Consider the following 24,769-nt stretch of genomic DNA (forward strand, 5'->3'; position numbering starts at 1 on the left):
AGGAAAGGTCAAAACAGCAGGAAAGGGTTTCAGAATTGTATGGATGAAAGATGAAATAAAAATTTCAGTTTTTGAGCATTTTGACATATTATGCAATGTTATGTCAATTGCTTAACAAATTGGGGCCAGGCCCCTTCTTTTCGTCTAGGACTAGACTTGTATATGTTAAAACCAAATAAGGCCAACTAATTAAAAGGAACAATGCAACAATAGGTAATTTGATTTCTAATTGAATGAAAGATTAGGCATTTTTCCAGGTCCCAGGAGGAAAGAGGGAAAGAATAAACAGGTACAATTCCCTGAATTTATTAATTGAGATATTCTACTTCCCCAAGTAAGCAATCAAAGGAACATTGGAAACAATAACTGAATCATCAGTATGGGGACAGTTTTAAGATAAGACATGGATTGCTTCAGATAGTACAATTGTGAGAAAACTCCTTCTGTCAGTCTTAAGATCTGACTTTCTTTCTGGTGTCCTTAGTTAAAGGAGTCTAAGCAACAGGTAGAGGTGATCCTAGTTTGCATTCACACATTTAGCTAATAATATGGAGTCATTAAAGTATTCATTTTCCTCTTCTGTTAATCTGGGCAATTTTACAAGTAGATTTTCAAAGAAAACTAAAATGAGTTGACCAAAAGGACTACAAAAATACTTAGAACAAATGAAGCAAGAAATAAAAATGAAATAGTAGCTCTGAAATTGGAAGGAAAATAAATAACTTAGAAATGAAGGAGGAAATTCCTACCCAATTAGCATATTCCCTGCAAATGAGATTAGAATAAATAACTCATTTCTAAGAGACAAAAAAAAAAAAAAATATTGGCAGGAAAATTGAAAAAAACAGAAGAAAATGGAAGCAATCTTATCAGAAACAATTGGACTAGAAAACAAGTTGAGGAGAGAACTAAGAATTCTCAGACTTTTTTTTTTTTTTTTTTTTTTTTTGGCTGAAGCAATTGGGGTTAAATGACTTGCTCAGAGTCACACAGCTAGGAAGTGTTAAGTGTCTGGGGCCAGATTTGAACTTAGGTCTTCCTGACTTCAGGGCTGATGCTCTATCTACTTCACTATCTAATTGCCCCAATCATCAGTCATGATCAAAAAAAAAAAAGACTGATGACATATGTTAGAAAATCATAAAATGACCCAGAACTACACAGTGAGAATCCAATTGTCATTCCTAAAAGAACTTTGAGGAAAAAGAAAAAAGTTTAAGTTCCTAGGAATCAGTGAAGTTCAGACAAGTCATGGCAGCATCTAATTTAAAGGATAGGAAATCTTGAAAAATGATTTTCCAAAAGCAAAAAGTTAGAGGATTGAAATTAAGACAAAATTACTAAGGAAGACTTGCAAATTGAGTATGAGCCCAATAGGAACAAAATGGATCTTTAGCAGAATAAGGTACATTCAGGCATTGCTAATGAAAACTTCAGAAGAAAGTACAAAGGACCATTCAGACAAAGAAACTGAGGAAAACCTAGACAAGTTGATACATTTGAACAATTGGGATGGGCTAATCAATAATGATGGGCTTAAGTTCTGTTACAAAAAGAAAAAAATGGAAGTTACACCTTCCCAACTTCCATATTTTCTCTTTCATTTTTTTTGTCTATTTCTTATAGTATTTTATTTTTCCAAATGCATGCAAGGATTATATTCAGCATTCACCTTTGCAAAATCTTGTGTTCCAAATTTTTCTCCCTCTCTCCCCCCACACTAATGCAGCAAGCAGTCTGATATAGCCAATATATGTGCAGTTCTTCTAAACATATTTCCATATGAATCATGCTGCACAAGTAAAATCATATCAAAAGTGAAAAAAACAAGCAAACAAACAACAACAACAAAAGGTGAAGAGTACCATACTTTTCAGTCTCCATAGTTCTCTCTCTGGATATGAATAATACTTTCCATCACAAGTCTATTGGAATTGCTTTGAATAATCTTATTGTTGAAAAGAACCAAATCCATCACAGTTGATCATCACATAATCTTATTATATTATTGAATACAATGTTCTCTTGGTTCTGCTCACTTCACTTAGTATCAATTCATGTAAGTCTTTATAGGCTTTTCTGAAATTATGCTGCTCATTTTTTATACAACAATTGTAACATGCTCTCCTGGCAGTTACAATTACTAGTCTGCCCTAGGCCCAACAGAGTACCTTTGATCACTGACCTTTGCAGTGTGAACTCTACCCCGCTCGCCTCCTCTGAGGCCTTCAAAGGTCTTGGGCCACAATCTCTTGAATCTATAGCTTAATAACTGGTAGCGCTCTCAAAAATAACCACGTGTAATCTTAAAAGCCTTTATTATACCTACTCACATAATGCCCTGATTTGATGCCCTGACTTGTTGGTTCCCGAGTGAACACCTGGTCAGAAAACCCACATGTTTACTACCAAAATCCTTACCTCCTTTGGCTATCCATCTTGGCTTGGCCACCCAGGCTAGGGAGCCAGGGTGAAGAGCGCTAGGTTAAAGAGAGCGACTGCTGCCTGCAGTGGGCTTACAGAGGGCCTGTGAGGTCACACACACAGCCAATCAGCGAGAGAGTCACCCATTACAAAGCTATCTCATTGTGGACAAGATCCCACCTTCAAGGCAGTCCTAATATCCACAGAAATTACTTCTGGGCCTCAATCTCCCGATGCACTGTGTCCGCCCATTTAAAGGGCCCTTACAAACAATAATATTCTGCTACATTTATATATAATAACTTATTCACCCATTCCCCAACTGATAGACATCCATTCAATTTCTAGTTTATTATCACTACAAAAAGGGCTGCCATAAACATTTTTGCACATGTGGGCCCTTTTCCCTCTCTTCAACTTCCATATTTTCAAGGATGAAAGAGAGAGAATTAAGTAAGACAGAGGACCCAGATATGGCTGTTCTGTTTTGACTATCTTGAGAAAAGAAAGAAAAGGAAATATTCTTACAATTCTGTAATTCTTATAACAAGAAGCAAAAGGAATATGCAAACATAAAGGAAAGGGTGGGTAAAACAGTCATCCTCAGAGTGATGATGACCCTCTTATCTAGAGAAAAGTTTGAACACACTGACAGAGTTTGGTATAGTAATATATTAAATTCAACAGGGAAACAAAGTTCAAGAGGAATCATTGCTGGAATAGTCAAAAGCAATAAAATTCAGCTTGTAGATTCATTCAGATGTAGATCATAAAGGAAGATATTAAAAATAGAAAGTACTAGAATCTGTGATCAAGGTCTGGGCAAGGTGAAGAGGAGAGAAGCAGTAGAATAGGAAAAAAAATCACTTGGCTTATAGATTACTGACTTTTTAATCACTTTTCTCTTCTTTATCATGGGAAAATATAAGATAATATTAACTCCTAAAGTAAGGTATAATGCTTAAGTTACTAAAAACACCTATGTTCATAGGCATGATTTAAATAAAGCCTCTTGTAACCTGATTTGTAGAAATCCTGTGGCATTTCTCTCTGGCCTATGCATCTCCATAATATGGTTAGTCAAAAGCAAAAATCTAAGGCTATGGTTTATTTTTGCTAGTTCAGTGCATCCATGGAAAAGTACACAGCTATTTACATTACTGTATGGATATAATATGAAGTCTGGTTTTGACAGAGTTGGGATTTTCAAAGGTTTCTTTACAAGATGATTCACATAATGTAGCACTCTCAAAACTGGCTTTACCTAGGAATTGAGTGGGCACCTGTGCAATCTATCTAGTTGGCTGTTCTTTTTACCCTGTCATTTGAAGAAGAAATTGAGACTGAATCAGGAAGAATTAAGTTAAGGAGAGTAACTGATGAATTCAAAGCTAGAAATCTAATTAGTTCTGGATTTGGGTCATTCCTACTCTCATGGGTAAATATCTTTGGATAAATTATACCAGAGAGAACTACTACAGAGAGTAGTTAGATCCTACTAGCAGAATGACATGGGAAAAAAGAATGACTCTGGACTCCTTGTTGGCAGGGAAAGGACAACACTTCTAGTATAGCCCTGTCAGAAGAATTAGCAGAGAATTCAGGAATCAGTTATCCATCCTGTGAAAGGAGATCTGTGCAGAAGTTAATAAATTTTTATGAAGTGAGATGTAAAAAATATTAGCCAAATTTGAGGAGTTGGAAAAGGATGTTGGAGACCTATTTATTCATTCATTCATTTATTTATTTATTTTAGTATTCTAAAAATTAATTATTTAATTTGATATTATTATTTTTAATTATTAATAATATTATTTTTTTATTTTTCAAAACATATGCATGGATAATTCTTTGACATTAACTCTTGCAAAACTTTGTGTTTCAATTTTCCCCCCATCCCCCCATCTCCTCCCTTAGATAGCAAATAGTCCAATATATGTTAACATACAATATATGCATATATATTTATACACTTATCTTGTTACACAATAAAAATCAAATGAAACTGGAAAAAAATTAGAAAAAAAATGCAAGCAAACGACAACAAAAAGAGTCGAAATGCTATGTTGTGGACCACACTCAGTTCCAACAGTCCTCTGTGGGTGTAGATGGCTGAAGATCATTGCAACTGGTCCGAATCATCTCATTGTTGAGAAGAGCCACATCCATCAGAATTGATTGTTGTATAATCTTCTTGTTGCTATTGTACAATGATCTCTTGGTTCTGCTCATTTCACTTTGGATAAGTTCATGTAGGTCTCTCCAGGCTTCTCTGAAATCATCTTGCTGGTTGTTTCTTACAGAACAATGACATTCTTATGCTATAACTTATTCAGCCATCTCTCCTTCCTTTTTTTTAAGATCTCTTTGGGATATAAGCCCAATAGAAACACTGCTGGGTCAAAGGGTATGCACAGTTTGATATCCCTTTGAACATAGTTCCAGATTGCTCTCCAGAATCATTGGATCCTTTCACAACTCCACCAACAGTGTATTAGTGTCCCAGTTTTCCCACATCTCCTCCAGTATTCATCATTACCTTTTCTTGTCATCTTAGCCAATCTGACAGATGTGTAATGATATCTCAGAGTTGTCTTAATTTGAATTTCTCTGATCAATAATGATTTAGAATACCTTTTCATATGACTAGAAATAGAAACCAAATTATTTAAAGGGGATGGGGATTGTAGGACATGGATGGGCATTTATTTGGTTTCCACAGTTATGAAAATTAAATTAGAGAAATGAAACTTGAATTAGAAAATTAAAGCCCACAATAATATCAAAGAATAGGTAGAGGTTAGTTCATCTTTCCCCAAAAGAATGTAAAAATGTAAGCTCCTTGGATTCAGGGACTGGCTTTTGTGTTCAGGAGTAGTAGCCTGAGATATGAAAAGAATCTTTTGTTCTTTGTCTAGCCCAGTAATCCTCAAACTTTTTAAATAGGGGGCCAGTTCACTGTCCCTCAGACTATTAGAGGACCCGACTATAGTAAAAACAAAAACTGTGAACAAGTTCCTATGCACGCTGCATATATCTTATTTTGAAGTGAAGAAACAAAACAGGAACAAATACAATATTTAAAATGAAGTAAAGTTAAATCAACAAACTTACCAGTATTTCAATGGGAACTATGGGCCTGCTTTTGGCTAATGTCAATGTCTTTTTCCATATTTGTCACTGCTAGTCGTAACAAGTGATGCAAGTGTGCATCCGTTAGTCTTGATCTGATTGGAGATTTCAAATGTTTCATTCTAGAAAAAGTCTGTTCACAGACATAAGTGCTGCCAAAGATGGTTGCCATTTTGAGTGCATGGTTCCTGAGATGAGGATATGTCTAGAGATGCATAGAAATTATGAAGGTGCTTGACGTGAATGCATCTTTCAGAGAGTCACAATTCTGCAGTTCAGCCAGTTCCATTTGGTAAATTGTATCCACATTTTCAATGTCAATAGAAAATGGGTTACAGAAAAGTTGTATGTCCTGTTCATGGAGATGAAGCTCTTTAAATCTAAATTGGAATTCCTTTTGCAATTTTTCCAATGAATCCACACATGTTTTGTTTGGGAATGCAATCAGCAGTTTTTCTGCTAACAGATTTTGAGTTGTGGAGAGATGGCAGAAGTTTTCCTCCTTCACTTGTTTGATGAAAAGCCTAATTTTATTTTAAATGCTTTGACATGTGATTGCATATCACAGATGAGCTTCCCCTTTCCTTGAAATTGCATATTGAAATTGTTGAGTAGCTCTGTTACATCTGTCAGAAAGGCAAGGTGCCATTTCCATTCTGCATCATTGAGCTCTGGTACTTCTTTGTTTTTTGAAAGCAGAAAAGTTGTAATCTGTGGAAGTTTCAAACATTTCAAAACTCTCCCTCAACTCAGCCAACGGACTTCTGTGTGATATAGAATGTCTTCATACTCAACATTTAGCTCAGACAGAAATTCCTGAAATTGTCTGTGATTTATTGCGTTAGCTCTAATGAAGTTAGCACAAGATACCACAATTTTCATAACAGAGTCCCACTTCAGTGATTTACTACGCAGCGCTTGTTGGTGGATGAGGCAGTATATGGCTATTGGATGAGAATGATTATGTTTGTCCATCTCTTGGTTAATGCGAGCAATTACTCCTTTCTTAGACCCCACCATGCTAGGGGCACCATCAGTTGTCACACTGGCTAGTTTAGCCCAGTCCAGCTCCAAACCATTCATAGTTTAGCAAATCTTTTCATAGATATTCTCTCCTGTAGTTGTTCCTTTGATGCTTTGCAGTGCAACAAGCTCTTCTATGACTTTAAAATAATCATTTGTCCCACAAATAAAAATTAGAAGTTGTGCAGAATCACAAACATCATTGCTTTCGTCGAGTGCCAAGGAAAAATAGGAAATTTTTTTGTGGAGTTTTGCAAATGCTGATGCAGATTGTCTCCCATTTCTTCAATTCTCCATGTAATTGTAGATCCTGAAAGACTCACTAAATAAATCAGCCTTTTCTGGACACATCTCTTTGGCAACAGAAAGAAGGCATTCTTTAACAAATTCTCCCTCCACGAATGGTCTGCCAGTGGGTGCTATTAGCTTGGCAACTTGAAAACTTGCTCGCAGTGATGAAATTTTTAGCTACTGCTTCTGCTTCACAAAAATATTGTTGTCAATGTATTTTTCAGTTTTAATATTTCATCTTTTCTCACTTCTCCAACCAAACAATCATATTTATCTTTTTTTTCAGTGTCAACACAAATTATATTATTTGAACACAGACACTATATTCTGGCATATCAGATATACAGCTCTTTCCTTGTATTGCATTAAAAAGTAATCATAAGCCCACTGTTGTTTGAATATCCTATACTCCAAGTCAACTTTTCTTTTTCTTGACATCATTATTTCTAAGGGATTCCAAATTGCTATTAGTAAAATACTGTTATATATACAGCACTACAAAAACAATATACCAGCAATAACTTTGCCCACACAGAGACATACAGACAGCAATGCCCAACTTCCTCCAAGCTGCCTCTGCGCTATGATGCCTCCATTTCCCGCACTCTCTCTCCCACTTCAGATCTTCACTGCACACAAGTCACCACTCAGGCGGCCCTCCCAAATGCCCTGGCTTCCTCTGAATCCTGGGATCAATTCTCATGATCCCGCGCTGCATGATCGTACATGCTGCACTCGTATTTATCATAATCGCAGGCAAGACTGTGCATATAGATATATAACTGCGCGATATATTGTATGTGCAGAATGAGCTTCAGTGACAAATTGTACATTGGGGTTTCTGGGGGAGGTCATCATGTGACTTGAAGCTGCACAAGTGTATGGGGACCTTAAGCATCTGGAGGGGGATGAAGCAGTACACCAGCTCTGCACCCCCTCATACTCAGGATAAGTGGGGGGGGGCACTAAGGTCAGACCCCCAGTGATTATAAGGTGATGACATGTTAGCAATATTCCATCTCTTTATGAAACTACAGAACATGCACACAATGATAAAACTGATGACCACAACAGCCAGACATGAGGTCACTATGGATACAGGGCCATGGCCTGGGACCAGGAGCCTCACTCTGGGCAACAATAGCAGTCAGTACTGCAACATGCACTAGAGAGGAAGCCGTTACATTGTCATTACAGCATAATAACAATGATAGAGTCAAGCTGGGACTTGTAGTACTAACTGTTACTATACCCGCACACCAGACACAGCCCATATATTCCCCTGCAGTGACTGTACATTCCTCGTGCCTATCTGTTGTGGTGACCTCCATTACTTTACAAGGCCGGGCCGTCAGTTTTCTGTCTTCTGCATCTCTCTCCCTTCCCCACACCATACACCCTGGCCTGGGTACTCACCTCCCCTCGGTATCGCCTCACACTCTGTCTCTGCCACCTCAGCCCAGTGCCGGAAGTGTTTGTTGCTAATGCAAGTTTAGGTCGAAAGTCACTTCCGGTCTGATTTTGCCATAACCCGGCAGGCCGCATCTGGCCCACGGGCCATAATTTGAGGACCCCTGGTCTAGCCCTTCACAGTTCATTTTCCCCCTTCAAGAATGTAAACTCCTTGGAGGCAGGGACTGGCTATGTAAAGAGGGATGGAGATTCTGGTCTTGTAACTTCTATAACATACAATTAATGGAGAATCAGGAGAAGAACTTCCTCTTGTGGATGGGCAATAAAATCCTGCCTTTGGAGTTTCAAAATTGTGTCTACTGACCTAGGCAACCGATTCTTACACAAATGTAAAATATCTTTCCTGCAAAAAAAAAAAAAAAAAAAAAAAAAAAAAAGATATAATTGAAATTATGCCTAAAGGACTATAAAGCTGGGAATGATTTTTGAGTCAACAAAACCACTTTTAAGTCTGAATCCCAAAGAGATCATAAAAAAAGAGGGAAAAGACTTATATGTACAAAAATGTAGCAGCCCTTTTTATGGTAGCAAACTATTGGAAAAGTAGGGATGTACTTCAGTTTGAGAATGGCTGAACAAACCGTGGTATATAAATGTGCTGAAATGCAACCGATAAACTTCAGAAAAACTTGGAAAAACTTGTAGCAATTGATGCAAAGTGAAATGAACAGAACCAGGGTAACATTGTGTTTTTAATCAACTATAAATAACTTAGCTCTTCTCAGCAGCACAACGATCTAAGATAAATACAAAGAACTCATGAAGGAAAATGCTGTCCACATTCAGCTAAATTCAGATGGGCTCTGCAGATTGAAACATATTTTATTCTTTTTATGTGTTTTTCTTTTGATCTGTTTTTCCTTTGACAATTAGGACAAATATGGAAATATGTTTTGCATGATAGCATTGCCTACCATTTTAGGAAAGGGGGAGGGAGAAAAATTTGGAACTTTGAAATCTTATATAAATAGATACTGAAAATTTTCTGGACATGTTGTTGGGGGGAAATACTGTCTTTTAAAGGTTAAAAAAAGATATAAGTATATTTTGTAATTTTTCAAAACCCCTTTAAGACTTTACTAATGACAGATTAACTTCATTACAGGTTTACATAATAGCTGTAGAAAGACAGAAAAAGCAAACTGAAAAACAGAAGCAGACTATGAAAATTGTTGGCTCTACGGAAGAAAATGCCAGAGATGTATCATCTTCCATAGACGGACTTCTTGACTTAGTCCAAACAGATCTTGGGACATTAAGCAAACTCTGGCTTGCTGCTCTTCAAGATTTTGCTCTCCTAACTTTGCCTTCGGAATTTGCTTCCCAACTTCCTCTTGAAGGTAAGATAGTAAAATTGACCCTAAATGTTCATAAATATAGTATTTTTAAAAAATTCTTCATCTGGTAATTCAGTTCACTACACATTTATTTTGACCTTTTCATTGCTAAATCTAAGGATTCTTTTCTCAGACCTCATCCTTCTTAACCTCAATGAAGCCTTTGAAGTCCTTCACCTTCTCCTTCATACTTTCTTCTTTCTAGGTTTTGATTCTATACCAGTTCTCTTCCTCATCATCTGTTGCTTCTTAAGTCTTTTTTGCCAGATCATGACCACTAATAGAAGTGCCAGCCAAGGTTCTTTCTTGAGCCATCTTCTCTTCTCTTCTCCCTCTATAGCGTAAGGTAATCTCATCAGCTCCAGTGGATTAAGTTTTCATCTATTTGCTGATGATTGTCAGGTCTACTTATTCATGTTTAATCTGTTGACTAACCTTCAGCCTCATATCTCCAGCCTGTCCAGTAGACGTTTTAAACTTAGTATGTCCAAAATAAAACTCAGTATCCTCCTTCACTTCTTCCCTCTTTTATCTTGCCTTTTACTAACAAGAGTACCCCCATCTTTGTAGTTATCCAGGTGTAAAGTGGATGTTATCCTCAATTCTTTTTCTTTTAGACTGGGCCTAAAATATTGATCTGATCATTCACAGACACACAGACTACCTTGATAGTGGTATCATTTTGTTTCTCTTCAAAATGGACAATAACATCAATCTAATGGTTATCCTCAGCTCCTTACTATCAATTAACCTCCATATCTAATCTGTTTAATCTTCTATTTTCACACTGTTTTTGAATATGTTGCCTGACACCTGTTACTCTGTGATACTGCCACCACCCAGCTGTAAGCAATCATCACCTCATGCCTGGACTATTATAGACTTCTTATTGTTTTCATGCCTCAAGTCTCTTTCTGCACTATAATCCATCCTCCCCTCAACTGTCAACTTGATCTTCCCTTCTATCAGACTCCAGCGGCTCTCTCTCACCTCTAGGATCAAATATAAAATCTTGTGTTTGGCATTCAAAATCCTTTCTAGCCTGCAATTCATATGTTACTGGCTTCCTTGCTATTTCTGAAATCCAAATTTTTTTCTCCCAATTCAGGACATTATTTAACAGACTATCTCAAATGCCTGAAACACGATCTCCCTTATCATCTCCATCTCCTTCAAGTCTCAGTTAATGTTCCCTCTTCTGTAAGAAATATTTTATCAGTTTCACAGACCAGAAATTGGGAGATTTGGAGGAAGGTTTGGAGGAATGTTAGTTCTCTTTTAATCATGTTGAGTTTGAGGTTACTACAGATTATTAATCAACCAACAAGTATCAATAAAGCACCGTCAGGTGGAGATGCCTAAAAAGCTTTTTCTTCTGCCTCTGCTTCTCTCATGTGCTGCTGAACAAAACTGAAGAAAGTTATATAACCTCACTTTGTTCAATAGACTTTTAATTAACTTTTTTCACTTAAAAAAACATATATTTCCTCTTTCTCTCATCTTTAACACCTGAAGAAAAGTATTTTTAAGGCTCAAAATAGGTATGTTGGAATTTGCTTTACTTGTCCACCATGAATTTGTACAGTCTAACCTCATCTGGGCCTTTGCTGTAACAAGGAAACCTTTTTACTTCTCCTTAATTGGTTCTTCATTGAATTCACCACAGCAGCTCTTCCAAAGCTCCTCTTTTTTTCTAAGCCTTCCATAATACATCTTTACTCTCGCACAACTAAAGACCTCAATGAATATTTAGAAAACAGAAGCTATTAGCTACAGGCTCCAACTTCTCTTTTTTCTAGCTCAAAGCTTTTTGACATCATTTCATCGTTAAAAAGCTCTTATTTGACTCTCTAATCCCCTCAAATTCTACTGCATTATATTTCTAGGTAGTAGAAAAAGCTGTGTAGGGCTTGTTGCTTTCACTTCTCCCCTATGTCTCCTTCAGCTGTTTGAAGTTTCCAGTTTCATTACCCACTTAAAGCTGCTCCCTCTTATTACTAAGGTATTTTTTTATTGTCAAAGCTGATGACCTTTTTTTCATTGCTTATCCTTCTTTACTTCTCTGCAGCATCCAACAGTTCACCATCCTTTCCCTCTCTATATTTTCTCTCTGGGTTTTCTTTAGTTGGTCCTTTTTCCTTGGTTCTCTTGAGAATACCTCCATCTTTCCAAACATTTAGGTTCCAGTTTTGAAATCATCTTCACTTGTCATTCTCTTTTATTCTACATTTCCAATTAATTGTGAATAAAGTCCTAGACTTCTGTTTTCACAGTATCCCTTTTTTGTGCTTATAATGTCACTACAATTCAAGTTCTCATCAGCCCTCATCTGAACTGTTGCAATAACCTCCCAATTGCTTCCTGTTTGTTTCTTCTCTTTCCAATATATTCTGCACACACTTAACAGAATAATCTTTCTAAAACACAGGTCTCATCATGTGGTTCTACCCTGTCAACTCCAGTAGTTTTCTTTTACCTCTAGAATTAAAGCTTCTATTTGGCATGTAAAGCCTTTTACAATATGGCCCTAACCTGCGTTTCCTGTTTTATTACACATGGAATCCCTATTCCTTAAATACAATACTTCCAGATTTGGTCTTATCTTTGTACTGACTGTCCCTTGTCTCTGGAATATACTGAAATCTTCTCACCTTCTTCATTTCTTACAAATTCTAGTTCTCTTCAAAAGAACCTCAAGCACAGTACATATGAAGTTTTTCTTGATTCCACCGGCTGCTACTCTCCAAAATTACCTTCTGTTTGAATATGTTTATATGTACATGTATTGTCTCTCCTATTAAAATTTGTGCTGTTTAAAGGAGGAAGTATTGTATGATTTTTGTGTTTTGTATTCCAAAGTCTAACATAGGGCTGATCACAATGTAAGTATTTAAAGAATACCTGTTGATTGATTATTAAATAATCATTAAAGAACTGTGTTCCTAAAGCCAATCAATAGAAGGGCCTGATTGACAGTATCAAAAGCTACCAAAAAAGTAAAATTAAGACTGAGAAAAAGATCTTTAGATTAAAACAGTTAAAAGATGACTGACAAGTGGATGTGGTTATCATAATATAGTAATATCTTATCGTACAAAGGTATTGGTCAAGGCTACCTTGTCTGGATGATTTTTATAAAGAAAAACCTTCCTATAATTACAAAACAATGAAATTTGGGGGTGAAAATGTGTGGAAGGTAACATGGTACAGAGTACTAGTTCTAAGGTTAAAAGATTTTGTTTCAAACATTTACTACCTTTGGGATACTGAGCAAAACATTTAATCTATCCAGACATGTGTCTTCTGCTGTAAAATGAGGGGTTTTGACTAGATGACTTCTCTTATCCCTTCTAGCTCAGGGTCTTTGATCCTATAAAAATTAGATTATTTGTAACCTTATATTGGTTTCAAGCCATAGTTATTTGAAAAGTTTTCTTAGAAGTCTTTTCCTATATATAGATTGTGCATGTATACACTCTGTCTCTGACTGTCTCTGTCTCTCTTTCTTTCACAACACACACACACATACACACATACATATACATACACACACATATCATAATGCATTCATTAGTTAAGTGACTTTCTTTTAAAAGATTAAACATCCCTGGGAAGTGTTTGATAATTATTTGTTGTTAACTAAAAAGCTTTTAGCCTACTGGAACTTCATTGGTTGTTCTTATGGGTGAAGCCAAAAAATAATGTATCAAATAAGGCATATAATCACATTTGTTAAAATTGTATTTATTTTCCTTTTTGTAGGTGGAGCTTTCTACACTGCAGAAACTAGTGAAAATGCAAAGCCACACTATCATAATTCATGGGCTCTTATTCTTCATGCTACAGCATTATGGCTCACCAGCACAGGCTTCATTGTAGCTGACCCAGACGAAGGAACAACTAATCTCTCAAGACCTGTAACACCGACTACAATGTGTCAGGGTTCTTCTGGGGCATCAGTGAAATCCCCTGAGGATGTTTATACAGACAGATTTCACCTTATCTTAGGTCAGTGACAGTATATGTAGACTATTTGTAAGTTATGCTTTATCTCAAATCTGCTCTCAATAGCTGTCAAACTGATCTCAGTAAATGGTGTAGTTAATTGAATTTCACTGACTTGTTATTCCCTGGGTTGACAGTAAAAATTATGAATTCAAAAAAGTACATGCTTAATAATACTTAATTTTCACTTCAGTATTGGGATATAGGTTGTTTCAGAAATCTGTATCTCAGACTCTCAAAATGGAATTTCAGAGATTAATATGGTGCAATGATTAGTAAAAGTTAGATGTTTTAGGTTTCATAGGTTCTTAATTTTCAAGTGTGGTATTATAGCTATCATGAAATAGTTACAGAATAATGTCTTTTAATACCTTATGATAGGAGAAAACCACCGACTAAATGAAGTAAACTCTTTTCACTCAACTCCTAGGCATTTTTTATGTATTTAAGCCAATATAGCTCTGAAAGAAATTGACTCTTCTGTATTTTTATTGAAAATCAAGGTGTACTGTTAAGTTGTGGATTTGGTTTAGTCAGCCATCTTGGGTAACTGATAATTTAAAATTTTTTCTTCTGTCATTTTTATAGCTTTCAACAAGATGAAGCATGACTTAAAATTGCAAAGAGATGAGTTTATATTTTATAAGTTCTTTTTTTTTTTTTTGACAGAGTGCCAAAAGTTTTATTTTAAGCTTTCATATTTTAAAATTGCTGTGAAACTTTGGGGGTAACCTATACTCAAATACAGTCATATATAAAGTACATTTAAAAGATCCAAGACATTGAAAGACTTAATGGCTTTATTTTTTGACATCACTATTGCTGACTTTTCCTTCTTTACTCCTCATTAAAAAACAGGAGAAAGAGAAAAAAAAGTTTTTCTTCTTTATTTTTTTTCTCAATAGTATTTTCTTTCTCCACATATATGTAAAGACACTTTTCAGCATTCATTTTTGTAAAACTTTATGTTCAAGTTTTTCTCCCTTCCTCCTTCCTCTCTCCCTGTCCAAGACAGCAAGCAATCTGATGCAAGTTTAAAATGTACTATCCTTTTAAACATTTCCGTATTTGTCATGTTGTATAAGAAAAATCAGACCAAAAGGGGGGGGAAAAAACCATGAGCAAAAAAATAAACAAAAAGGTGAAAATACTATGCTTTGACCCACATGCATTCTCCATAGTTCACTCTCTGGATGTGATTGGCATTTTTCCTTGAATCACCACATTGTTAAAAGAACCAAATCCATCATAGTGGATCATCACATGATCCTGTCATTACTGTGTACAATGTTCTCCTGGTTATGCTTACTTCACTTAGCATCAGTTCATATAAGTCTTTCCAGGCTTTTCTAAAATCTGCCAGCTCATCATTTCTGTAGAACATTAATTTTCATTACCATCATATTCCAAAAATTATTCAACCATTTTATAACTGATAGGCATCCACTCAATTTCCAGTTTCTTGCTTCTACAAAAAGAGCTACTAATGACATTTTAACACATATGGGTCCTTTTCCCTTTTTATATTATTTTTATATTATCTTCTTGGGATACAGATCCAGTAGTGACACTGCGATATCAAAAGATCACAGTTTGATAGCCCTTTGGATATAGTTCCAAATTGCTCTCTAGAATGGTTGGGCCATTTCACAATTCCACCAACATTGTGTTTATGTTCCAGTTTTCCCACATTTATCATTATCTTTTACTGTCAAATTAGCCAATCTAAGGGGTAAGCCGATCATAAATTCTGCAATTCACTAAATCACTGATTTGACCAACCAATAAAATTAAGTTTTACATAATGTTGGATTTAGAAGAAATCTTTATTTTAACATTTATTTTAGGATCATGAGAGTTTTTATGAAATTTAAGTTTTAATGTTAATTTAGGAAACAAAAATTTAGAAATTTAGAAAATAAAAATGAGTGGAAATATTTACTTCTCTAGTGTAATTTAATTTTCTGAACTCCCAGAAAATTTTTCCTTAGTTCTTTCACCCTTCATAAAACAACTCTTAAGTATTGGTAAAAGTTGTGTAGCATGTTTTCATTAGTTTAATTAATCTACCTCTCAAAACCAATTCATTTAGCCTCTATGTTTTAACTGTGATTTATTTAAATGATTATATCATAGACTAAGTCTGAATTCATAATGTAATATGTACTGTATTTCTAACCATTTATTTTTATATAATTTTACAAAATGGGTCTCAGGGAAGTCTTTTTGTCTATAGGAATCAGCGTGGAATTTCTCTGTTCCCTGCGTTCAGATGCAACCATGGAAAGCATCACTGCTTGTTTACATGCACTGCAGGCTTTACTGGATGTTCCTTGGCCCAGATCTAAGATTGGCAGTGACCAGGTAAATTGTTCATCTTTTGTCACTGATTTCATGAATCAATCAATTTGGGTTAAATTATTAGTAACTTTCTATGTACTTCCATTAATATAATTTTGTAATTATTATTCTATGGGAAACAATGAGCTGGCTGCTCTCAGAAAAACCTGGAAAGTCCTCTAGGAGCTCGTGAAAAGTGAAATGTACTGTATACAAAGCAATAACAATGTTGTGTGACGATCTTTATCAGTGAATAAAGTGACTTTATTCTCAGCAATACAGTGATTCAAGACTACTCTGAAAGACTTATGATGAAAAATACTATCCATACTCACAGAAAGAACTGATTGTGTCTGAATCCAGATTGAAGCATACTTTTTTTTTTTTTAAACCTTTTTTTTTTTTTTTGAGGGATTTATTTTCTGGGAGGTGTGGGAATCTATGCAATGTGACTTTTATGGAAATATTTTGTTTAACTTCAAATGAGCTTTCTTAATGAAGTGAGAGAATTTGGAACTCAAAATTTTAAAAACAAATGTTAAAAATTGTTTTACATATAATTGGAGAAAATATCAAATGTGGAAAAAATTAAATGGAACATCATTTTGTATTGTCAAAGCATTTACCAAGTTATTGCCATCTTATGGTAAAGTTCTATGAAAAATTTTAGATTTTATACTAATATCCTTAGGTCTAAAAAAATATAATAATAATAGTGCCTTTCTTGTATCATAATTTTTTCCTGTATATTTGCTCATTTTACTAGGATGTAAAAACATCCTAGTAAAAACAGTGCAAGAACTCCTTCCACCAACATAGATCCCTTTATATCTTGATAGATGATCTTCATAAGTTTCCATGACTTAAAAAAGCTATTACCTAGTTGCCAAACTATTTTAACATTAATCTTTCCAATTTAGCTATACTGCTTTTCAAAGTATGTTAGTAGCTTCAATATTGAAATCTTTTCAGCTAGATATATAAGCCATACATCTTGTGCTTTTGTTACATGACTGTAAGAAGTAAAATCTTGTTATTGTGTGTAACCACATGTTTCAGGAACTAGCCATTCTCATTTTTACTTCTGTGCTAGCCATTTAAATGTTTAGTTTATATTAACTTCAGTGTTAGAACCGCTAAATGTAACTTTATTATGCATTGGTGATTCCCTAATTAACATTGGCTTAGTTTTTTAGATGGTATTTTTCAAAAGATTCTTAATGTTATTGAAATCATTAGTTTTTTAGTGTGAAATGTTTTTTTTTTTGTTTTGAAATAAAAACCAAGTATCTTTCATCTTTTAGTAAATAACTTTCTGATATTTTGGTTATTTCCATTGAATTAATCATCCTACTATACAGATTCCTGTTTTTTGCTTGATTATGTGCTATATTTTTTTAATTTGACTATACTATTTAATTTTAGGGTTTTTTTTCCTAAATACTAAAATACAAAAATAGCATGAATTTCAACACAGTATTCTCTGCCATAGGACTTAGGAGTTGAGTTGTTGAATGTACTCCATCGAGTAATATTGACTAGAGAGTCACCTTCCATTCAGTTAGCTTCACTTGAAGTTGTAAGACAGATTATCTACGCAGCCCAAGAACACGTAAAGGAAAAGAGGAGAAGTGCAGAAGGTGAGTATCAGAAGGCCAAAAATTGATCACAGAGTATCATCAGAAAAGGATATTACATGCTTTGGGTGGGAGAGGGATGTGAGGGAGAAACATGTATAGATAAGTCAGTACAAGATGAATATAGAGTAAATTTTGAAGGTAGAGGCAATCAATAATAACTCAAGCAAGCAGGAAGGACTTCCTATGGGAGTTATCTGGGTTTCTAAGAAAGCTGGGGATTCAACAAGATGAAATTATAGAGGAAATTTATTTCAGGAATGATGAGAAGCTTTCCTGTCTTCTCTCAATGATCTCATTAGCTGTTATGGGTTACATTGTCATCATTGTGCAGAATGACTCGTGTGTGTGTGAGAGTGTGTGTGTGTGTGTGTGTGTGTGTGTGTGTGTGTGTGTGTGTGTGTGTGTGTGTATGTTGGGGGGTGTGCAGAATTCTGTAGTGTATGTGTAGAGTTCTATAGTCTGCTAGTCACATCACTTCAATGAGATGGTAGACTTCAATTCTATTCCTTCCTATGACGGGAGGATCACCAAGTCTTATTCCTTGCCCTGCCTCTGGTTGTCAGACCAATAGGATTTGAAATCTTTATTTTTCGATTCAATCTATAGACATCCCATCCTGACTCTGCCTAACTTATAGGCCTTGTCATCTGCCTAGCATCTGAACTTCCTTTTATAAGATATCTCCCTTAATTTAGAGTGTGAACTTCATGAGAGCAGGGACTGTCTCACCTTTTCTATTCTATCCCCAGCATCTTTACTTGTCAATAGCTATTTCCAACTGGATGTTCCATAAGCTTCTCAATGTATGTCCAGAATTGAACTTATTTTCTTTCTCCTCAAACCTCACAACTCTTCCTAAGTATCCTGTTTCTATTAAGTGAATTTCTGGTCTTCTAGGCTTATAATCTCCGAGTTACCTTTGATTCTTTTTTCTCTCTCACTCTTTATTTGTATTCATTTACCAGTTTTCATCAGTTCTACCTCTAAAACACTATTGCATCTTTTCCCTTCTTTTTATTCACAAAGCAGTTAACCTCATCACCCTTTGACTGGATTATTTCAACAAACTCCTAATTGGTCTCCCTACTTCTAGTCTTTCTAATTCAGCCTTCACATAGCTGATAAATTAATATCCAAAACTATCAGTCCCCTGTTCAAGAAGCATTAGCCACCTCCCTTTTGCTTTTGCGATAAAATAGAAACTCATTTAGTATTTATTTGAACACCATCTATCTGGAAGCAAAGCAATCCTTGCTTCCATTCTGATGAGGAAGACAAAGTAGTTATATGGCCCAGTAGATAGAGTACTGGGCCTAGAGTCAGAAAGACCCGAGTTCAAATTCACACTCAAAAGCTTACTATATATGATGCTGGGTAAGTCACTTAACTTTTTTATGCTTTACTTTCCTCAACTGTAAAATGAGGATAATAATAACATCTACTTCCTAGGGTTGTTGTGAGGATCAAATCAGATAATTACTATAAAGCATTTAATAAATGCTTATTCCAAAAGGTCAAGAATTTCAAGGGAATTAATGGGAAAAAATGCAGTTGAAGGTGGCCTATCTGTACCCAATTTAAAACTATATTATAAAGCTGTGGTCATCAAAACCATTTGGTACTGGCTAAGAAATAGACTAGTCAATCAGTAAAATAGGTTAGGTTTACAAGGCACAATAGTCAATGACTATAGTGATGTAGTTTGATAAATCCAAAGACCCCAGCTTCTGGGATAAGAACTCACTATTTAACAAAAATTGCTTAGAAAATTGGAAATTAATTAGATAGAAACTAGACATTGACTCACAACTAACACATTATACCAAGATAAGGTTGAAATGGATTCATGATTTAGACATAAAGAGTGATATCAAAGCAAATTATAAGAACAAAGGGTTCTCTCAGATCTGTTGAGAAGGAAGGAATTTGTGGCCAAAGAAGAACTGGAGTACATTATGGAATGCAAAATGGAAAATTTTAATTATATTAAGTTTAAAAGTTTTTGTACAAACAAAACCAATGCACATAAGATTAGAAGAGAAGCAATAAAACTGGAGGAAAAAAATGACATTCAAGGGTTTTGATAAAGGCCTCATTTCTAAAATATATAAAGAATTGACTCAAACTTTTTAAGAATTGATAAATGGTCAAAGGACAGACAGTTTTCAGATGAAGAAATTAAAATAATTTCTAGTCATTTGTAAAGGTGCTCTAAATCACTATTGCTCAGGGAAATGCAAATTAAGACAACTCTGAGATATCACTACACACCTCTTAGGTTGGCTAAAAAATAATAATGTTGGAGGAGAAGAGGAAACTGGAACACTAATATGTTGTTGGTGGAGTTCTGAACCAATTTAACCATTCTGGAGAGCAATTTGGAACTATACCCAAAGGGCTATCAAACTGTGCATACCCTTTGATCTAGCAGTGTTTCTACTGGGCCTGTATTCCAAAAAGATCATAAAGGAGAGAAAGGGCCCCATATGTGCAAAGATGTTTGTGACAGCCCTTTTTATAGTGGCAAAGAACTGGAAACTTAGTGGATCCCCATCAGTTGGAGACTGGCTGAATAAGTTATAGTATATGAATATTATAGAATATTATTGTTCTATAAGAAACAATCAGCAAGATGATTTTAGAAGTCCTAGAGAGACTTACATGAACTGAGACTAAGTGAAATGAGCAGAATCAGGAGATCATTGTACATGGCAATAGCAAAATTCTATGATGATCCATTTTGCTGGGTGTGGCTCTTTTCAACAGCTAGATGATTCAGGCTAGTTCCAATGGTCTTGTGAAGAAAGCCATCTACACCAGAGAAAGGACTGTGGGAACTAAGTGTGGATCACAACATAGTATTTTCACTGTTATTGTTGTTTTTTGTTTGCATTGTTTTCTTTCTCATTTTTTTTCCCTTTTTGATCTGATTTTTCTTTTTTCTTTTTTTTTTCCCCTGAGGCTGGGGTTAAGTGACTTGCCCAGGGTCACACATCTAGGAAGTGTTAAGTGTCTGAGATCAGATTTGAACTCAGGTCCTCCTGAATTCAGGGCTGGTGCTCTATCCACTGCGCCACCTAGCTGCCCCTGATCTGATTTTTCTTATGCAGCAAGATAATTGTAGAAATATGTATAGAAGAATCATACATGTTTAACATATATTGGATTACTTGCTATCTAGGGAAGAAAGTTGAAAGAAGGGAGGGGAAAAAATTGGAACACAAGATTTTGCAAGGGGGAATGTTGAAAAATATGTATATGCTTTGAAAATAAAAAGCTTTTATAATAAAAAAAAATAAATAAAAGCTTATTCCCTTTGCCAGTATAGACTTTGATATTTCTACAGTTTAATTTTGGCCTACGCTTGCGGAAACAAAAAATACTAATTTATAGATCAAATTTTATTTTTTGAAATTTTAATGAATATTGAAGAAAATATCTATTTAATACAATATTGTCTTGGCTACTGGTAGTCACTTGCATGTTTGGAAAGTACTGATGAAAATCTTTAGGCCAGCACAAATTTTGCTATGCTAAATCATTTATCTTCAGATCTGTAAAGTGACCCCTTAGTGTGATAACCACATCTCTAGAATGATTCTTGAAAGTTATGAGTGAAACTGCCTTTGAAATTATTATCTTGGCACTGGTCCCAAGTCAGAAAGACCTGAGTTCAAATCTAGCCGCAGACACTTATCTATCATCTCAAAAAAAAAAAAAAAAAAAAAAAAAAAAAGTATTGTAGATTTTTGTGAGGCATTCTCATCCTATTCCAATTCTGCAATCTTCACTTAGCTCTCAGGTTTTAAATAGCATTGAAGCCATTTCTACAACTATATTTATCACAATATCTTTGTATCCACCTATGCTTCTATTTGGGCAGTCAATTAAATAGAAAATATTTTAAAGCACCCAACTTAAGAATAAAATATTCTTTATTTCTACTGAAACATAGCTTTAAATAATAGGACCTTTAAATAATAAGTTCCATGATTGTACTTTGTTTCAGACATGACGCGTAAATATTTACTTTAGCAAACCAAAAGCTGGAATATTTGTCAAAACTTAATTTTTATTCGTTGTAGTTGATGATGGAGCTGCTGAAAAGGAAACCCTGCCCGAATTTGGAGAAGGAAAGGATACAGGAGGACTGGTACCTGGAAGATCTCTGGTGTTTGCAACATTGGAGCTATGTGTATGCATTTTGGTCCGGCAACTTCCAGAGTTAAATCCTAAACTGATCGGTAGTCCAGGAATAAAAACTACAAAAGCACAGATTCTGTCAGAGGATGGAAATAAGTTGGTTTCAGCAGCATTAACTATCCTCTCAGAACTTCCTGGAGTATGCTCTCCCGAAGGTAGGATGTGATATATGGTTTTATTATATAGATTGGGAAGTGAGAAATAGTCTTAAGAGATAATCATGTCTAGGTGCTGATTTTTTTGTTAAACCAGTTTGAAAGCCAGAGATCTAGCTATTGTTTTTAATTCTTTAACAATATGACATTTTTAGATTCATTGTAATATAAATTGTTGAAAACAAGAGATAGTTGTTATAAAAAACAGAAGATTGATACACTTTCTCATAATTGAAAATCTTTTTGTAATAAATGAATGGCAATCATTGACACATAAAATGGCAGAGTCAGGTAGTTTGCTATTTTATAATTTTATATTATTTATAATCTAATGTCCTAGCCTTGAATGGGGATAAAATGTTGACATTACAAACATTTCACTTTGGATCTAAATCATGTTTAAAAAAAAAACTTGTTTGAATACATTATCAACAATTATAACACTGAAACATTAAGAATTACTTGAACTCTGTAACATAAAGTAATTATGAACTTAAAATCATCCCTATTATTTGCTTTCATTTTAGAAAAAATCTTATATCTAAATTTCTTATCAACTGCTGACCTAGATTGACAAATTATCTTTGTATGCATGCAATTCTAGAAACTCAAAGTATATTCAAAATGGTATAAAAAGAGCCCATGATTATACTACCAACAACAATGGCTAACATTATCTAATACTTTAAGATTCTTTGCACATATTGTCTCATTTGAATTTCACAACAATCTTGGAAGGAAGGTATCATTGTCCCAATATATAGATGAAGACACTGAGGCAGAAGTTAAATATCTTGTATCCAAAGCAGTAATCACACAGTTCTTCCCAATGTTCTTCCTACTATGCCACCTAGTGACAATAGACAGCCCAATGTTAGGAAACATTGTTATGATATAGATATTGATATAATACAGTATGACATTTAAAACTTATCTGTAGTTAATTTTATTGGGTCTTACTACATGTAATTTCACATATAAATCTTTTATCTTAATAATAATTACCCCTTCTCCAACATATATGTTCCATTTTGTAGACTTTTTTTTTTTTTTTTTTTTTTGGAAGCAATTGGGGTTAAGTGACTTGTCCAAGGTCACACAGCTAGGAAGTGTTAAGTGTCTCAGGTCAGATTTGAACTCAGGTCCTCCTGACTTCAGGGCTGGTGCTCTATCCACTGCACCATCTAGCTACCCCTTTGTAGATTTAAAAAAAAAAAAAAAAAGATTTAAGTCAATGATTTGTTCACACTTATAATATTACATGATCTGACATGTAAATTTATTTTTAGCATATTATTTTTCCAAATACTTTTGTTAAATAATAAATTCTCCCCAAGTTTTTATTTTTTGTATATGTATCAGACACCAAGTTTGTATATATATTTCATTCTTCTGGGTTCCCTGTTCTGTTTTATTGATCTAGTTTTCTGTTTTATGCCAAATCTCACATTATTTTGGCCATAGCTGCTTTGAACATGCAGATTCACCTTTGGCAGCTTTGTTTTCTATTTTCCACACTAATCGCTGATATGGGGGGGGGGGGTTTCCCATATAAATTTCGATAAGATTGTATGTACTTCTACAAAGAAGTATTTTGACAAGTATTGTATTGGATTTCATTCAGGAAAAATTTATTAAACCCCCTTTGCTAAGGACTGGGGAAGGCCAAAAAAACAAAAACAGCCTCTACTCTCAAAGAGTAAATGTGTGTCATAATATGTGAAACAGAATTCAAATAACTAGGTGTAGAAGCTATATACAGAGTAAATGATGGTCATTCTAACACACATTTCTAGACTCTTGAAATCCTTGTTACTTCATTAATGAAACATTTTTCCTGATTTCCCCAACTGAAAATAATCTCTCCCTTATAGAACTCTCATATCATTTTATTTTACCACTTCTGTCCATCTCTTCTTCTGATTTGCTTTATTTCCTCTTCTCATTTTTAATCTCCTTGAACCATAAAGATTTATTAAGTTGTATACTCAAGAGTGCCCAGCACAATATCTTAACTGTTTGTCAAATTGTCAAAATGATTATCCCTATAATTGGAAACCCCATAGTAATCTTTGCTTTATTTAACTCCTATTGTACCTATTATCTATAATAGCACAATTAAGCTGTCATAATCTCTAAATTTATACTGTTATGTTCTCTAATTGCTTTACATATGGCTTAACAGTGATATGAAACTGTTTAGCTAAAGAGGAAAATCAGCTGCTCCTCTGACTCCTGTGGCTAGATCCCCATTCTCATCTCTTCCCTTCAGGAAAAAATCCTGTCCTTGAAAAAATCACTGCTTTCCTGAGATTCTGGGACTGGGGAGATAAGGCTATTTAAATTTCTTCTGAAGAGACCAAAGGCAAAGAGTTGCATAAGATCCCTACATCCTGAAAAAGCTTCCTCTTCTTCCCACCATACTTTTGATTCATTTGTGATCAGTGAAATATTTGATCCAATCTCTGCTTAGAGGGGATTTAATAACTAATCAGTAAGAACTTCTTTAGTTTATTTACCTATTTTTGAGTCTTCAGTGCTTAGAATGGTGCCCAAAGGCTTAATTGTTGGTTTTGATTGATTGATGTTGCCCAAAGAATTCCTGCCAGTACAGGTTTTTCTTTCTTTCTCTGGGTAGCTGAATTTAGTCTTCTTTTTGGCTGCCTTTGAGCAAATTAAATGCACAGTCTTTACCTGTGGGTAGAAAGACATGCAAAAATAAACTTTAGAAAAGTAGAAACAAACT

General features: G+C 34.8%; 1 protein-coding gene across 6 annotated transcripts in view; it reads left to right on the forward strand.

Annotated features, from left to right (window-relative positions):
- Positions 1 to 24,769, forward strand: part of HEATR5A (HEAT repeat containing 5A) — a 172,557-nt gene that overhangs the window by 126,008 nt on the left and 21,780 nt on the right. For all 6 annotated transcript variants that reach the window (XR_012486423.1, XR_012486424.1, XM_074289563.1 and 3 more), the window contains exons 28-32: positions 9,449 to 9,683; positions 13,443 to 13,688; positions 15,922 to 16,049; positions 17,518 to 17,665; positions 21,751 to 22,023. Coding sequence is in view for 4 of the 6 variants with exons in the window: in XM_074289563.1 (XP_074145664.1) it covers positions 9,449 to 9,683; positions 13,443 to 13,688; positions 15,922 to 16,049; positions 17,518 to 17,665; positions 21,751 to 22,023 (1,030 nt within the window). In the remaining 2 variants the exon portion in view is untranslated. The remainder of the gene's footprint in view (positions 1 to 9,448; positions 9,684 to 13,442; positions 13,689 to 15,921; positions 16,050 to 17,517; positions 17,666 to 21,750; positions 22,024 to 24,769) is intronic.

Source organism: Sminthopsis crassicaudata, chromosome 2, assembly GCF_048593235.1.
Source record: "Sminthopsis crassicaudata isolate SCR6 chromosome 2, ASM4859323v1, whole genome shotgun sequence".
In the NCBI taxonomy this organism is placed as follows: Eukaryota; Metazoa; Chordata; class Mammalia; order Dasyuromorphia; family Dasyuridae; genus Sminthopsis; species Sminthopsis crassicaudata.